Genomic DNA, 17996 nt, shown 5'->3' on the forward strand with positions numbered 1-17996 from the left:
TTACCTAACTGACATCTAAAAGTCTGTTTCTTCCAATTATACAGAACCTCAAACATTACCTTCTTCCAAATACACACTAAAAATAAACTTCTTCCAATTATACACTAAAAAGATGATGTCAAAATGGACCTCCAAGACAGTTCAAGAAGATTTTTCCGGTGGTTCAGTAGTTAGGAATCCACCTGCCAATGCAGGGGACACAGGTTCAATCCCTGGTCTGGAAGAGCCATATGCCATGTGCAGCAACAAAGATCCAGTGCAGTCAAAAATGAATCAATGAATAAATAAATAAATATATTTTTTTAAGTGTACGATATTCATGCAAGTTATCTACACTGATAAACCAAAGCCTTCATTTACAAGTATCAACAGATAATTAAGGATTACTGGCTATTTGAGGAAAATAAAAAGAGTTAGAGAGAAGGAACAAGATAAAACATGAGGAACAGGGAGTTTCCTGGTGGTCTAGTGGTTAGGATTCTGTGCTTTCACTGCTGAGGCTCAGGTTAAATCCCTGGTCAAGACTAAAAAAAGACAACAACAACAGCAAAACCCATAAGGAACAAAGGTATTTCAGGAAACAAAAACATCTTAAAATATTTCAGATAATACCTTCAGAGAGTATTATATCATTAACATTCTTTTGCAGAAACAAAAAACTCCATCCTGATCATATGGAATCTCAAAACCCCATATAGAAAGACAATCTTGAAACAAAACAAAGAACCACACTTCTTGATTTCAAAACTTTCCCTAGCAAAATTGCAGTAATCAAAAAAATATGGTACTGCATTACCAGAGACAAACAGATCAACGGAATAAAAAATCCAGAAATAAGTCCATGGTCAAATGGTTTTCAGGAACAATAGCCATGAAAAAAAAGAACTTGCAACAAATGGTAATTGGGAAAACTGGATATCTGGAGGCAAAAAAATGCAAGTGGACCCTTATACTAACTACAAGAATTAACTCAAAATGGATTGAAGACCTAATATAACCGCTAAACCCATAAAAGGCTTAGGGAAAAAAAAAAAAGAAAAACAAGAAAAGCTTCATGACAGTGGATTTGCCAGTGACTTCTTGGATCAGTTCAGTTCAGCTGCTCAGTCGTGTCCGACTCTTTGCAACCCCATGAATCACAGCACGCCAGGCCTCCCTGTCCATCACAAACTCCCGGAGTTTACTCAAACCCATGCCCATCGAGTTGGTGATGCCATCCAGCCATCTCATCCTCTGTCATCCCCTTCTCCTCCTGCCCCCAATCCCTCCAAGCATCAGGGTCTTTTCGAGTGAGTCAACTCTTCACATGAGGTGGCCAAAGTATTGGAGTTTCAGCCTCAGCATCAGTCCTTCCAATGATCACCCAGGACTGATCTCCTTCAGGATGGACTGGCTGGATCTCCTTGCAGTCCAAGGGACTCTCAAGAGTCTTCTCCAACACCATAGTTGGATAGGACACCAAAAATACAAGCAACAAAATAAAAACTAGACAACTTGGATTTCATTTAAAATTTAAAAACTTCTGTATGTCAAAAGGACACTATCAACAAAACAGAAAGGCAATTCATGAAATCAAAGAAAAAAAATATTTGCAAAAATGTATCAGGTAAGGAATTAACATCCAGAATAAAAATTCTGGAATTCCACAATTCAACAATGAAAAAAAGGTCAAAGAACTTCAACAAACATTTCTTCAAAGATAGACAAGTGGCCAATAAACACATGAAAAAATGTTTAACATCACCAATCATAAGGGAAATGCAAATTAAAATCACAACACGACATCACTTCAATCCCACTGGATGGCTAATAGGAAAGGCACATAAAATAACAAGTGTTGCTGAAGATGTGGAGAAATTGGAAACTTTGTGCATTGCTGGTGGTAAAGAAAAACAGTGAAAACACCATGACACTTCCTCAGAAAATTAAACAGAATTACTATATGATCCAGCATTTCCCCATACAGGCATATATCCAAGAGAAATGAAAGAAGGGCACTGAGCAGTATTTGTACACACATGTTCACAGCAGTATTTTTCATAATACCCAAAAGGTGACAGCAACTCAAGTGCCCATCAATGCATTAGGAGATAAACAAAATGTGGTACGTACATACCATCAAATATTATTCAAGAAGGAAATTCTGACACATGTTACAACATGGATAAACTTCGAAGACCTTATGCTATGTGACACAAAAGGACAAGTACTGTATGATTCCACGTAAGAAGATAACTACAGTAGTCAAATTCAAATTCACAGGCACAGGAAGAATAGAGGCAGTCTGGGGTGTGATATGGGGATAGTAGGAAAATGGGGAGTTACTGTTTCATGTGTATGGAGTTTCAGTTTGGGAAGATGAAGAGAGTTCTGGAGAAGGATAATGGTGATGATTAAGCACATGATAATGAATGTATTCAATGCCACTAATATATATAATTTAAAATTATTAAAATACTAAATTTTATAATAAAAGATATGAAAAAATAAGATTCAATGAAAAATAAGAAATTAAAAAACAAAATGAACTGCTAATAACAAAGTGCAAAAGACAAGTTAAATAGGGACTTCCCTGATGGTTCAGTGGTTAAGAATCCACCTTCCAATGTAAGGGATGCAGGTTTGATCCCCTGTCAAGGAACTATAATTCCACATGCCACAGGTCAGCTAAGCCTGCGCATCACAAATAGAGAGCAGATCATGTGCCACAGCTAAGACTCAATGCAGCCAAAAAGATACTTTTTTTTTTAAATTTTTAAAAAGACAAATAATGGACATGTCTGAACACAGAATTCAGGCATGTCCATTATGAGAAAAGGAAAACACTGAAATTTCCTGGAACAAAACGAAGACAGAATATATGACAATAAGGAAAGAGAAATACAGGAAAGATCAAAGAAATCTAATACTCATCTATAATATAATTTGTAATTATCTACCCAGTATTCATCCTCCCCCTCTTCCTTAAGAATAGAATCCTGCTCTAGTCAAGAGGGAAATGTGCCCAGTTAAAATATACACATTCCAAGATTCTCCTGCAGGTGAAGAGGCCATGAAACTTAGTTCTGACTAATGACATATAAGTGGAACTGGATAAGGTTTCCATGAAGTTTTATTATTTTTTTTTAAGGAGTATGATCCCTAGGTTGGGAAGATCCCCTGGAGGAGGGCATGGCAACCCACTCTAGTATTCTTGCCTGGAGAATCCCCATGAACAGAGAAACCGGGTAGGCTACAGTCCATGAGGTCGCAAAGAGTCGGACATGACTGAGCGACTAAGCACAGCACATGGCTGCTTGTCCTGCCTGTGTCTGTCTCTCTTCTTTCTGTTTAGAATACTTAGGGGATGCCTGGATGTACAACAATTACTTTGTAACAATGAGCATGAACTAACTAGTTCCAAATTGGGAAAGGAGTACTCAAGGATGTATACTGTCACCCTGCTTTTTAACTTATATGCGGAGTACATCATGTGAAATGTTGAGCTGGAAGAATCATAAACTGGAATCAAGATTGCCAGGAGAAATATCAACAACCTCAGATATGTAGATGATTTCACTCTAGTGGCAGAAAATGAAGAGGAAGTAAAGAACTTCTTGATGAGGGTGAAAGAGGAGAGTGAAGTTGGCTTGAAACACAACATCCAAAAAACTAAGATCATGGTATCCAGTCCCATCACTTCATGGCAAATACAAGGGGGAAAAGTGGAAGCAGTGATATTTTATTTTCTTGGGCTCCAAAATCACTGTGGGCAGTGACTGCAGCCATGAAATTAAAAGATGCTTGCTCCTTGAAAGGAAAGCTATGACAAATCTAGAGAGGGTATTAAAAAGCAGAGACATCACTTTGCCAACAAAGGCCCATATAGTCAAAGCTACAGTTTTCCCAGTAGTTACGGATGTGAGAGATGGACCATAAAGGTTGAGAGTCAAAGAACTGATGCTTTTGAGTTGTGGTGCTTGAAGAGTCCCCTGGACTACAAGCAGATCAAACCAGTTAATCCTAAAGGAAATTAACCCTGAATATTCATTGGAAGGACTGATGCTAAAACTGAAGTTCCAATACTTTGACCACCTGATGACGAGAGTTGACTCACTGGAAAAGACCTTGATGCTGAGAAAGATTGAAGAAAAAAAGAGGAGGAGGCAGTAGAGGATGAGATGGTTAGATAGCATCATCAACTTAATGGACAGGAATTTGAGCAAACTCGGGGAAAGAGTGGAGGACAGAGGAGTCTGGTGTGCTGTATTCCATGGGATCACAAAGAGTTGGGCACAACTTAGTGACTGAACAACAATGAGCATGAAAGCCAAATCTTCTCAAGAAAGGGAAGAGCTTAGGTCCTTGGGGACAACACTGAACAGTCCTGTACAGTGGTCCCTTGGTACCAATGAGGGTTTTTGAACCCCCAACAGATACCAAAATCTGTAGATGTTCAAGTATCTTATATAAATCGTACATTATTTGCACAAAATCTACACACATCTACCTGTATAGTCTGTCATTTCTAGATATAATAACTAATACAATATAAATGCTACGTAAATACCAGGGCACAGCAAATTCAAGTTATGCTTTTTGGAACTTTTTGGAATTTTTTCCCCTGAATATTTTTAACCCATGGTTGACTGAACCTGCAAACATGGAAACCCACAGATGCAGAGGGCCAACTGTAATGTCAACTTCGTTTTTCTTCACTAAAGGAAAAGTAAACTGTTTGTCCAATCCAGTGTCAGTCAGGTTTTCTGTGGATGGTGATCCTGACAACAATTATCCAATAAGCATGCCAGAAAGAAAACAGAATGGGGGAGAAGAAATAGGTGAATATTTCCCTAAGCTGAAGACTTGAGCCTTCATATGGAAAGGACTTACTGAGTAACAAGGAAGAATGACAATGACATTTAAGTGTGAGTACAAAGTAAAGGCAATTTGTGAGTACAAATCAGAAGATGATTGCTTCTTGGCAGGAAAGCAATGACAAACCTATACAGTGTGTTGAGAAGCAGAGACATTACTCAGCTGACAAAGGTCCATACAGTCAAGGCTATGGTCTTCCCAGTGGTCATGTAAGTTCTCAGAGCTGGACTGTAAAGAAGACAGAATGCCAAAGAATTGATGCCTTCAAACTGTGGCGCTGGAGAAGACTCCTGGAAATCTCCTGGACAGCAAGGAGATCAAACCAGTCAATCTTAAGGGAGATCAATCCTGAATATTCACTGGAAGGAATGATGCTGAAGCTGAAGCTCCAGTATTTTGGCCATCTGACATGAACAGACAACTCACTGGAAAAGTCCCTCAAGGGAAAAAATCTTTCCCTCATTGGGAAAGATTGAGGGCAGAAGGAGAAGAGTGCATCAGAGAATGAGATGGCTGGACAGCATCACTGATGCAATGAACATGAACTTGGGCAAACTCCAGGAGATCATGGGAGACAGGGAGGCCTGGTGTGCTGCAGTCCATGTGTGGCAAAGAGTTGGAGCTACTGAACAACAACAACAAAGTAAAGGTACTCTCCAATGGAAGATAGGAAATGTACCACCATGTATCTTTCATGAAGATTTTTTCAGGTCTAAAACAATTTTTAGAAAATTAGTTCCAGAAATAAAAACACATGGGTTTTTTTTAAAATTATATAAGAAAAATTGAGATCGTCCTTATAGCACAATGGAAAGAAATTTTAGAATGACAGCTGTGCTGTGGACCTAAAAAGTCAGGAATAAAATTGTAATGAACAATTTTTCTGAAATAACAATACCAAATCTTCACTGTCAAGTAATTCAGAGTTAAGGATAACTTACTACTGAATTAATGTTGAGTGACTTTGGATTTCTCAAAGGTACTAGTGATAATCATTTCTCCATTTTTCTTTCTTAACAAAAGTCAGTATGCAATTTGTAGATTTTGCTTACTTATCAGCCCTTCCCTGTGAACTTAGAGAATAATTTAAAAATTATGTTTAATATTTCTATCCCTTTGTTCCTTCCCCCAGTAAAAAATGGGGAGGTTGTTGCTTAACCTAAAGCTTGTACTCACTGAGAAATTAACAGTTAAGTATTATTGAGCTACCCCAATATCTTATTGTTTTCAGTCTTTTTCTTACCTTTAGAGGAAGTCTTCTATAAACTAGTATCTCATTTAGATTTCGAGTTTATTTTTTCTTTACAGTTTTTAAAACAAAAAATGTATAAAGGAAAAAGGTATATCCATTGCTATTAAGTGCAAAATAGCACTCTTGATGCACTAAACCATCCAGAACACCCATGTGAAAAACCAAATTTAAAGATTTGGAACAAATTGAGCTTATTCTCACCAAAAACTGCTTGTCAGTATTATCTTTACAGGTGTATATTAGCCATTTTCATTTCTCCTATAAATTCTCTGCTAATTAAAACTGAAATGTTCTAGATCCTACTGATAACATTCATTAAAACTTGATAAAACTGGGGAGATTTTTTAAAAAATTAAACTCATCTCAATTCCCTATACATAATGGACTAGCCAAGGCAAATCTTACTTTTAAGAAATTTAATTATAAAAATTAGTATTTATGTACGTATAACATATCTAGCTTTCTTTACATTCAGTTCAGTTGGCTTCCCTGGTGGCTCAGAGGTTAAAGCATCTGCCCACAATGCGGGAGACCAGGGTTCGAACCCTGAGTTGGGAAGATCCCCTGGAAAAGGAAATGGCAATCCACTTTAGTATTCTTGCCTAGAGAATCCCATGGAGGGAGGAGCCTGGAAGGCTACAGTCCATGGAGTTGCAAAGAGTTGGACACGACTGAGTGACTTCACTTTCAGTTCAGTTCAGTTGCTCAGTCATGTCCTACTCTTTGCGACCCCATGGACTGCAGCACGTCAGGCCTCCCTGTCCATCATCAATTCCCAGAGTTTACCCAAACTCATATCCATTGAGTCGGTGATGCCATCCAACCACCTCATTCTCTGTTGTCCGCTTCTCCACCTGCCGTCAGTCCTTCCCAGCATCAGGGTCTTTTCAAATGAGTCAGTTCTTCCCATCAGGTGGACAAAGTATTAGAGCTTCAGCTTCCATGTCAGTCCTTCCAATGAACACTCAGGACTGATTTCCTTTAGGATGGACTGGTTGGATCTCCTTGCAGTCCAAGGGACTCTGAGTCTTCTCCAACACCACAATTCAAAAGCATCAATTCTTCGATACTCACCTTTCTATATAGTCCAACTCTCACATCCATACATGACTGCTGGAAAAACCATAGCTTTGACTACATGGACCTTTGGTGGCAAACTAATGTCTCTGCTTTTTAATATGCTGTCTAGGTTGGTCATAACTTTTCTTCCAAGGAGTGTCTTTTAATTTCATGGCTGCAGTCACCATCTGCAGTGATTTCAGAGCCCCCAAAATAAAGTCTGCCACTGTTTCCACTGTTTCCCCACCTATTTCCCATGAAGTGATGGGACCAGATGCTATGATCTTAGTTTTCTGAATGTTGAGCTTTAAGCCAACTTTTTCACTCTCCTCTTTCTCTTTCATCAAGAGGCTTTTTAGTTCTTCTTCGCTCTCTGCCGTAAGGGTGGTATCATCTGCATATCTGAGGTTATTGATATTTCTCTCAGCAATCTTGATTCCAGCTTGTGCTTCATCCAGCCCAGCATTTCTCATGATATACTTGACATATAAGTTAAATAAGCAGGGTGACAAAATATAGTCTTGATGTACCCCTTTTCCTATTTGGAACCAGTCTGCTGTTCCATGTCCATTTCTAACTGTTGCTTCCTGACCTGCATACGGATTTCTCAAGAGGCAGGTCAGGTGGTCTGGTATTCCCATCTCTTGAAGAAATTTCCACAGTTTGTTGTGATCCACACTGTCAAAGGCTTTGGCATAGTCAATAAAGCAGAAGTAGATGTTTTTCTGGAACTCTTTTGCTTTTTCGATGATCCAGCAGATGTTGACAATTTGATCTCTGGTTCCTCTGCCTTTTCTAAATCCAGCTTGAACATCTGGAAGTTCACAGTTCACATATTGTTGAAACCTGGCTTGGAGAATTTTAAGCATTACTTTACTAGCATGTGAGATGAATGCAATTGTGTGATAGTTCTTTACATTAGACATTTTCATATGCACTTCACCTACACTTCAGTCCTCTAAGGTTGGTACTATAAATCTACGTATATACAAGTAAACAGCAGCTGCTCATGGAGGTTAATTAATCTGTTACACTTACCAAACTAGAATCTGAATCTGAAGCCAGATCTTCCATGTAACAACATATAGCTCATGTCTGTACTATACCAAACTGATTTCCAGGCTCTGATTACTGTTAGTCCTTAAGGGCTTCCCTGGTGGCTCAGTGATAAAGAATCTGCCTGTTAAATGAAGGAGATGTGGGTTTGATCCCTGGAGGAGGAAATGGAAACCCATTCCAAGATTCTTGCCTGTGAAATCCCATAGGCAGAGGAGCCTGGTGGGCTATACAGTCCAAGGGGTCGCAGAGTTGGACACAAGTTATGGACTAAACAACAGCCCTTCTTAAAACCCTTTCCTCCTCTGGTTCTATAGCATAGCTTGTTGTTCAGTTGTTCAGTCATGTCCAACTCTTTGCAACCCCATGGACTGCAGCACACCCGGTTTCCCTGTCCTTCACTGTCTCCCAAAGTTTGCTCAAACTCATGTCCACTGAGTCAGTGATGCCATCCAACCATCTCATCCTCTGTCTCCCCTTCTCCTGCCTTCAATCTTTTCGAGCATCAGGGTCTCTTCTAATGAGTCGGCTCTCTGCATTGGATGGTCAAAGTATTGGAGCTTCTGTATGAGTCCTTCAAATGAATATTCACAGTTCATTTCCTTTAGGATTGACTGGTTTGATCTCCCTGCAGTCCAAGGAACTCTCTTCTCCAGCACCAAAATTGGAAAGCATCTGCCTTTTCTAAATCCAGCTTGTACATCTGAAGTTGTCAGTTCACGAACTGTTGAAGCCTAGCTTGAAAGATTTTGAGCATTACCTCGCGAAATGAGTGCAACTGTATGGTAGTCTGAACATTCTTTGGCATTGTCCTTTTTTGGAACTTGAATGAAAAGTAACTTTTTCTAGTCCTGTAGCCACTGCTGTGTTTTCGAAATTTGCTGGCATATTGAGTGCAGCACTTTCACAGCATCATCTTTTAGGGTCTGAAATAGCTCAGCGGGAATTCCATCACTTCCACTAGCTTTGTTTGTACTAATGCTTCCTAAGGCCCACCTGACTTCATTCACACTCCAGGATGTCTGGCTCTCAGTGAGTGATCACACCAACGTGGTTATCCGGGTCATTAAGATCTTTTTTGTATAGTTCTTCTGTGTATTCTTGCCACCTCTTCTTAATATTTTCTGCTTCTGTTAGGTCCATACCATTTCTGTCCTTTATCGTGTCCTATCTTTGCATGAAATGTTCCCTTGGTATCTCTAATTTTTTTGAAGAGATCTCTAGTCATTCCCATTCTACTGCTTTTCTCTATTTCTTTGCATTGTTCACTTAAGAAAGTGTTCTTATCTCTCCTTGCTATTCTTTGCAACTCTGCATGTATCTTTCCTTTTCTCCTTTGCCTTTCACTTTTCTTTTCTCAGCTATTTGTAAGGTGTCCTCAGACGACCATTTTGCCTTTTCCATTTCTTTTTCTTGAGGATGGTTTTGATCACCACCTCCTGTACAATGTTACAAAGCTCTGTCATAGTTCTGGCACTCTATCAGATCTGATCTCTTGAATCTATTTGTCACTTCCACTGTATAATCACAAGGGATTTAAGTCATACCTGAATGGTCTAGTGGTTTTCCCTATTTTTCTTCAATTTAAGTCTGAATTTGACAATAAGGAGTTCATGATCGAGCCAGTCAGCTCCCAGTCCTGTTTTTGCTGACTATAGAGCTTCTCCACCTGCAGCTGCAAAGAATATAATTAATGTGATTTCAGTATTGACCATCTGGTGACATCCATGTGTAGAGTCATCTCTTGCTATTGTTGGAAGAGGGTGTTTGGTATGAGCAGTGTGTTCTCTGTCAGCCTTTGCCCTGCTTTGTTTTGTACTTCATGGCCCAACTTGCCTGTTAGATAGCAAAGTCTATCCCTGATATTTCTCTGTCCTTTCTATTCTTTCTGTTTATTTTGCTGGTTCTTCTTCCTCCTCCTCCCTAGGATTTCTAAGCTTCAACGTTTCATCTGCACCTCAAGGCCACAAGGCTACTCTAATTTATGAAACAACAGAATCTTAGGAAATGCCAAATGTAAAATAATAATGAATTGCTTCTCACTTATCACCCTGACTCATGTAAAAACCACCGTTGGCTGTTCTCCTACAGCTGACACTTCTTCTTAGTTGACAGGACCTCCCTACCTACTTCTACCCATAAAGACTGGAGTCTGCCAGAGTTCTCTTCCTTCCCTATAGACTGTAAAACTAGCTCATCCATTCCCACGATGTCAACAACCATGATTATTTGAAACCTTTATCTCTAGCTAAGGCTACTCCCTGAGCTTCAGATTATATCTCCAACTGGGGGAAAAAAAAATCTACATAGATGGTATTTCACAACTATATCCAAATCTAGTTTCTTCATCTTTCCCTCAAAACCTGTCTTTCCTTTTATCGTCCCCTTCTAACCACTAATCCCAATAAGAAATCTGGGAGTCATTCTAAAGCCTTCCCTCTCCTTCAGTTGAGTCTAACTTCTTAACACTTGTAGCATCTGACCCTTTTCACTGTCTGCATTACGTTTCTACCTTACCTCATTTCTCACCTGAATAACTGGTATACAGAAGGATCTCAAAAATATTTGTTGACTAAAAATAAAATAAACACTATGGAGAACAGTGTGGAGATTTCTTAAAAAACTGGAAATAGAACTGCCATATGACCCAGCAATCCCACTTCTGGGCATACACACTGAGGAATCCAGATCTGAAAGAGACACGTGCACCCCGATGTTCATCGCAGCACTGTTTATAATAGCCAGGACATGGAAGCAACCTAGATGCCCATCAGCAGACGAATGGATAAGGAAGCTGTGGTACATACACACCATGGAATATTACTCAGCCATGAAAAAGAATTCATTTGAATCAGTTCTAATGAGATGGATGAAACTGGAGCCCATTATACAGAGTGAAGTAAGCCAGAAAGATAAAGAACATTACAGCATACTAACACATACATATGGAATTTAGAAAGATGGTAATGATAACCCTATATGCAAAACAGAAAAACAGACACAGATGTACAGAACAGACTTTTGGACTCTGTGGGAGAAGGCGAGGGTGGAATGTTTCGAGAGAACAGCATGTATATTATCAGCATGTATATTAACAGATTGCCAGTTCAGGTTGGATGCATAAGACAAGTGCTCGGGCCTGGTGCACTGGGAAGACCCAGAGGAATCGGGTGGAGAGGGAGGTGGGAGGGGGGAATCAGGATGGGGAATACATGTAACTCCATGGCTGATTCATGTCAATGTATGACAAAACCCACTACAATACTGTAAAGCAATTAGCCTCCAACTAATAAAAATAAACGAAAAAAATAAAAATAAATTAATTAATTAATTAAATAAAATAAACATACTTGTCCCACTAACAGCATGGACATGTTTTACTCATTTTGGAGACTCAGAAATGAGTTGACATGCCTTCCCAGCAAATCTACTGAGTGAATCATTCCAGAGTTTCCATTCCTTGAATCAAACTCTTAGGAAGCAAGAACCAGAAATCAATTTTTAACAAGCTCTCTCCTATATAACTGACTCCATATAACCCTATATAACCCAATCCTATTTAACCCTATCCAGCAACAGTCTTTAAGAACTAATGAATTAGTAGTATATCCATTAGCATGTTGAAAAGGAGCAAACTCAGAGGCAGAAATGGAATTAAAACAACTTTCTGAAAACAGTATGTTGATTCCTTAAAAAACTAGGAATAAAACTACCATACGACCAAGCAATTACCACTTCTAGGCATATACCCTGAGGAAATCAACACCAAAAAAACCCACATGTATTTCAATGTTCATTGTAGCACTATTTACAATAGCTAGGACACAAGAGATGTCCAACAACAGATGAATGAACAAAGCTGTGGTACATATATACAATGGAATACTTCTCAGCCATAAACAGGAATGCATCTGAGTCAGTTCTAATGAGGTGGATGAACCTATTATACAGAGTGTAGTAAGTCAGAAGCAGAAAAACAAATATCATATATTAACACATATATATGAAATCTATAAAGATGGTATTGATGAAACTATTTGCAGGGCAATAATGGAGACACAGACATAGAGAACAGACTTACGGACAAGAGCAGGGGAGAGGAAGGAGAGGGTGAGATGAATAGTGAGGGTAGCACGGAAGCATACACACTAACATATGTAAATAGACAGCCAATGGAAACTTGTTGTATGACTCAGGGAACTCAAACTGGGGCTCTGTAACAACCGAGAGGGGTGGGATAGGGAGGGAAGGAGGTTCAAGAGGGAGGGAACATATATACACCTACAGTTAATTCATCTTCCTGTATGACAGAAATCAAATCAATATTCTAAAGCAATCACTAAGTCAACTAAAAATAAATATAATTATTTAAAAAATGAAGGAAGGAAGTAATCTTAAAAAAAAATAAACAATTTTCCACCCATCTCTCCATAGACCTAGGATAAACAGGCCTCCCACAGACATAAATATAATTAATCCTGAATCATCTCCTACTATAACTATTCTTTGTCTAATCCAGCACCCTTACTCAGTTAACATACTTCAAGAGCTCACTTCCATCTTGTAACCCCACAAACTATTCTCTAGATAGTAGTCAGAATGATCTTTCTAAAAGGCAAATCAAAGCATGCCACCGTCCCCTACTCTCATTCCACCTCCCAGAGATAATTTCTCACATGGTAAGAAAACCAAAATCTTACTCTAGTTTAAAAGCCTTAAATAATCTGGCCCTTGCTTATCCCTCTGGCCTCATCTCAAACACTCTCCTGGTTTTACTGTCTACATTGCAACCATGCAGGCCCTTCTGTTCCTAAAATATATCAAACTTTTAACAACCTTAGAATTTTTGCAATTGCAATTTCTGTCAAGAATGGTCTTCTTCAAGGCTACTACCCTGCTGCCGTGTTCCTATTCAGTCTCAGCTTAAAATGTCACCTCTCAGAGAAGCCCTATTATTGTCACTCTGCTTAAACTTATATGCAGAGTACATCATGAGAAACGCTGGACTGGATGAAGCACAAGCTGGAGTCAAGTCTGCCGGGAGAAATATCAATAACCTCAGATATGCAGATGACACCACCCTTACGGCAGAAAGCAAAGAAGAACTAGAGAGCCTCTTGATGAAAATGAAAGAGGAGAGTGAAAAAGTTGGCTTAAAACTCAACATTCAGAAAATTAAGATCATGGCATCTGGTCCCATCACTTCCTGACAAACAGATGGGGAAACAATGGGAACAGTGAGAAACCTTATTTTTGGGGCTCCAAAATCACTGTAGATGGTGACTGCAACCATGAAATTAAAAGATGCTTGCTTCTTGGAAGAAAAGCCATGACCAACCCAGAGTGCATATTAAAAAGCAGAGACATTACTTTACCCACAAAGGTTCGTCTACTCAAAGCTATGGTTTTTCCAGTAGTCATGTATGGATATGAGAACTGGACTATAAAGAAAGCTGAGAACTGAAGAATTGATGCTTTTGAACTGTGGTGTTGGAGAAGACTCTTGAGAGTCCCTTGGATAGCAAGGAGATCCAACCTGTCAATCCTAAAGGAAATCAGTCCTAAATATTCATTTGAAGGACTGATGCTGAAACTCCAATACTTTGTCTACTTGATGCAAAGAAGCGACTCACTGGAAAAGACCCTGATGCTGACCCCTCCCACCCTGAAGGTGGGAGTAGGAGGGAACAACAGAGGATGAGATGGTTGGATGGCATCACTGACGCGATGAACATGAGTTTGAGTGGGCTCTGGGAGTTGGTGATGGACAGGGAAGCCTGGTGTGCTACAGTCCATGGGGTCACATGGGGTCACAGAGAGTCAGACACAACTGACTGACTGGACTGAACTGAACAGAGAAGCCCCCAATCACTAAGTTAAAAGCAGTCTTACAGTCAGACACCGTAGCACTCAATTTTAATTCCTTACAAGGCATTTATTACAAGTTGATATCTCCCTATTTGTTCTCTATTTCCTGCCCACAGGAATGTAGTAAGATCTATGACAGCAGTGAACCTGCCTTGAGAGTAGATTGATTCACTACTTTAGACCCAAGGCTTAGGACAGTGCCTAGCATACAGCAGGTGCTCACATATACATCTGTAATCAATATACTCTTATTTGGGGTTCAAAAACATACAAACTTCTTTTACTTTATCAAAGATGACAAAATTTCATTTTTAATAAATATATCCACTGAATACACCCAATCTGTCTACATTAATGGGAAGATAAAATTCAAACAAAAAAAATTTTTAGATATATCAGGGAATAACAAAGAATAATCAATGTGTCTAAAAATTATATTCACATCAAAATCGGGTTGTATATTTTTCAGCCACCAGTTTAAAAAAAATTAAAGTTGTTACAAATTTTACCAGCACTATGAGGGGAAAAACCAAATGTCTATCAAGCAGTAAGCAGATAAACAAATTGTGGCATATCCACACAAAGAATACTATTAAAACTAAGCAATAAAAAGGAATGAATTCTTATTGACATATATAACAATATGGCTGAATCTTAAATCATGCTCAGTGAAAGAAGCCAGGCAAATGAGTACACACTATATGATTCCATTTATATAATACAAAGTTCTAAAACAGTAACAGCAGACCAGTGGTTATCTGAGGCAAGGGGAAATAAGATGGCTAGATCACAGAGAGGAACTAGAAAACTTATGGGAATGATGGACATATTATCTTCACTGTGGTAATTGTTTGATTAGTGTAAACAAAACTTATCAAAGATACACTTCAAATATGTGCAATTTATTGAATGTCAATTACACCTTTATTAAACATTAAAAAAAATTTTTCTTAAATCAAATTAGGTCACTCCCTAAGCCCTTCAATGGCTCTTCATCCTCCAAAAACAACAAACAGAAAATCTGTCACAAGCTTTACCAGCATTGGTGAATTAACATTTAAATTAGAATGAATGGCATATTAATGTCATAAAACCTATGTTCAATAGCTAATAAAAACCAAACACATACTTCAATAGATTTTATTTAAATTCAACAAAAATTGAATAGCAAATTCACAAAAACTAATTTTAAGTTTCTACATTGAAAAGCTAAAAATATGGTAAACTCTCACAATTACCTGTAGAAGATGGTGATTTTTCTGGGTGTTTTGCATTTAAAAGTTTTCTGCTAATAAATATGTAACCACAGGGACATGATTTACATGCAACAGGAACCTACAGACAAAAAAAAAAGCACAATTTATTATTACTACTTTCCTGTTGTTAAATTTCTTAGTGTTTATTTAGCTTCTTGAGCTGAATGATCAGTTACCTGAAGTAGGAATCATGGGTTTATTTAAACCCCACCTCCTTACAATAAATGATGAGATGGGTATTGGGTCCTCTACATCTTCACATTCTACTAATGCATTACAACATGAAGACTACAGCAAATACACGATAAAAGTGTGCTGATGTAAGTGAACAACAGAAAACCACAATAGGATCGATTAGAGCCAAGGAAAATATATTGGAAAAAAGGTATCATTTCCTAAAATATTAGTTTAACAGCAGTTGATAATAGAATAAACTGGGGGGGCATGGTTGGGAAGTCATTAACGTAATCCCAGCATAACATTTTGAGGGTCCCACTGGAGTAAGGAGATTAGAAATAGAGAAAAGGTAGATCTATAAGACATTTCAGAGGGTAAAGAAATGAAAACAACCCAGGGTCCAACATGAGAGGGTAAGATGCCAATTACTACTGACAGGAAAACAAAATAGTTTACAACAACCAGTTTGAGGGGCAAAAGTACAGTATAAACAACAAAGAATGTAGGACAAAGCAGGAGTTGAGATCTAGGATTTTAACAATCTCAGGTCCAGGAAGGAAGTTTGATAAAACACTTAAATTCTCCAGGCTTCTGTTTCTAAATCTATAAAATATTTTTACAAGAGGCTCCTTTCTCCATTTCATATAAATGTTTTTTTTAAGTCAAATATTACTGAAAAAAGTTTTAGATTTTCCTCTACAATTGCTTCACTAATATTAACCTTAATGTTCCTTGGACTGGGGACACATTCACTAAGAACCAGAAATTAATCTCAACAAAAAGTACTCACAAAATAGTAATTACAATTCCAGTTTGTAAGATAAATTCCATTTGCTGTAAAAGTTTAATTATGATTATAAAGCTTTCATCCATTTATGTACAGAATGCCTCATATTCTAGAATATAAATATTTGATCTAAATAAGCTAAATCATAATTTGGGGAGAATTCCTTTTCTTTGCAGTAAAAATACTAAAGAAAGAACTCTGTTGTGTATTCATGAAAAATAACAATGAATCCTACAAAAATAATCAAAATAATCAAAAATAAACTCTAGTATGTCTAACAGGTTCCTTTATCAAGAATATAATGAGATTCTTTCAAAAAATGGCAGAAAATGTAATGTTACATTTCTTATTAGTGAAAAATATGCCTAAAATAGATAAGTTTTGTCATTTTAAAATTTCACATCTTCATAGAAACCAAGCTCAAAGGTACTGACTCATTTCCTTTACACTTAAACACATCATTAAGGGCATACGCAGTAATATAAATTGTTTTAAGTTAATGCTACCCAAAAAACAACAGAACACGATGTTCTTATTCAAAAGATCCTTTGCTACTCAACAGCCATTTTCTTTCAGCTACTGAAACTCAACAAAATGAAATTTAATTCTGTGTCTTATACACAAAAAATACATCAACCCAATCCAGAAATAACAGAGTGCTACAGTTAGATGAGAAATGTAACATTTGGCTTTCGGATGACTAACGCAATCAATAGGCTGATTTACATCCCTTAATGAAAGCATCTTATGTGCAAGAACATTTAGGTGCCTGAGCTAAATCACCCTAAAGGCCTTTAGAAAATGGAAAGTTCCTTTCTCTCACACCAACCCTGGAAAAAAGCCAACTAACCACCACCACAATACAGATCTTGTAAAAAGAATTATTAAGCAGGGTGGCCAACTTCAGTAATATTAGTCTCTTTAAATTATTGTATAATTTAGATTTTTTAAAAAAATCTAAACTTCCTTTAAATTTCAGTTGCAATGCCAAAAACAACAGTAATGAAAGTTCTAATGCTATACTTTCAGGATTTTAAAATGGAAGAAAAAAATTCAAAGTTTTGCTTACTGATGGCTTGTGAATCAATTTATTCCTTGAAAAACAGGTATTTGGATTGCCTGCACATGTTTTACAAGTAAGACAAGCTTTAAAAAAAACTGCACAAAACAAAATCCTGGCCCTCCCTATATTGTTTCACTGATTTAAAAAAGCTCAAAAAATAACCACTTTATGGAGAATACATCTATATTCTTTGTTGCTAAGGGGAAAGTTACCTATAGCAGACATATTTGCTAAAGGTCACATAAAATTTTCTAAAACTTTTTTCCAGAAAGGGGGGAAAAGCTGATCCAATAAAGAAGAAAACAAAAACGCAAAAACAGAAACATACACCAAAGACACCAGAAAAATAAAAAGGATCTTGACTACTACTATACTCAAAATGGCTCAGTAATTTGAATTAGTGGATGTGAAACCCGTTGAAAATGAAAAGTATTGTGGTTTAGATGTTTCAGAACTATATTTTCAATAGAGGCATGTAAAAGGGGATGTTATAAAGCAACTGAAAATCTAGGTCTTTCTTGTTTACTGATCTCTGTACCTGTTTTTAAACTTACACATACAGAACATGTGTAAATCTACTCAGCTGAGGCAACTTCCTCAAACTTTAAAGATTTTACATTT

General features: G+C 37.7%; 1 protein-coding gene across 1 annotated transcript in view; it reads right to left on the reverse strand.

Moving 5' to 3' along the window:
• C2H16orf87 (chromosome 2 C16orf87 homolog) overlaps positions 1–17996 on the reverse strand; it is a 32700-nt gene that overhangs the window by 12042 nt on the left and 2662 nt on the right. The window contains exon 2 of the mRNA XM_065920472.1: positions 15331–15427. Coding sequence (XP_065776544.1) covers positions 15331–15427 — 97 coding nt within the window. The remainder of the gene's footprint in view (positions 1–15330; positions 15428–17996) is intronic.

Source organism: Muntiacus reevesi, chromosome 2 (assembly GCF_963930625.1).
Source record: "Muntiacus reevesi chromosome 2, mMunRee1.1, whole genome shotgun sequence".
In the NCBI taxonomy this organism is placed as follows: domain Eukaryota; kingdom Metazoa; phylum Chordata; class Mammalia; order Artiodactyla; family Cervidae; genus Muntiacus; species Muntiacus reevesi.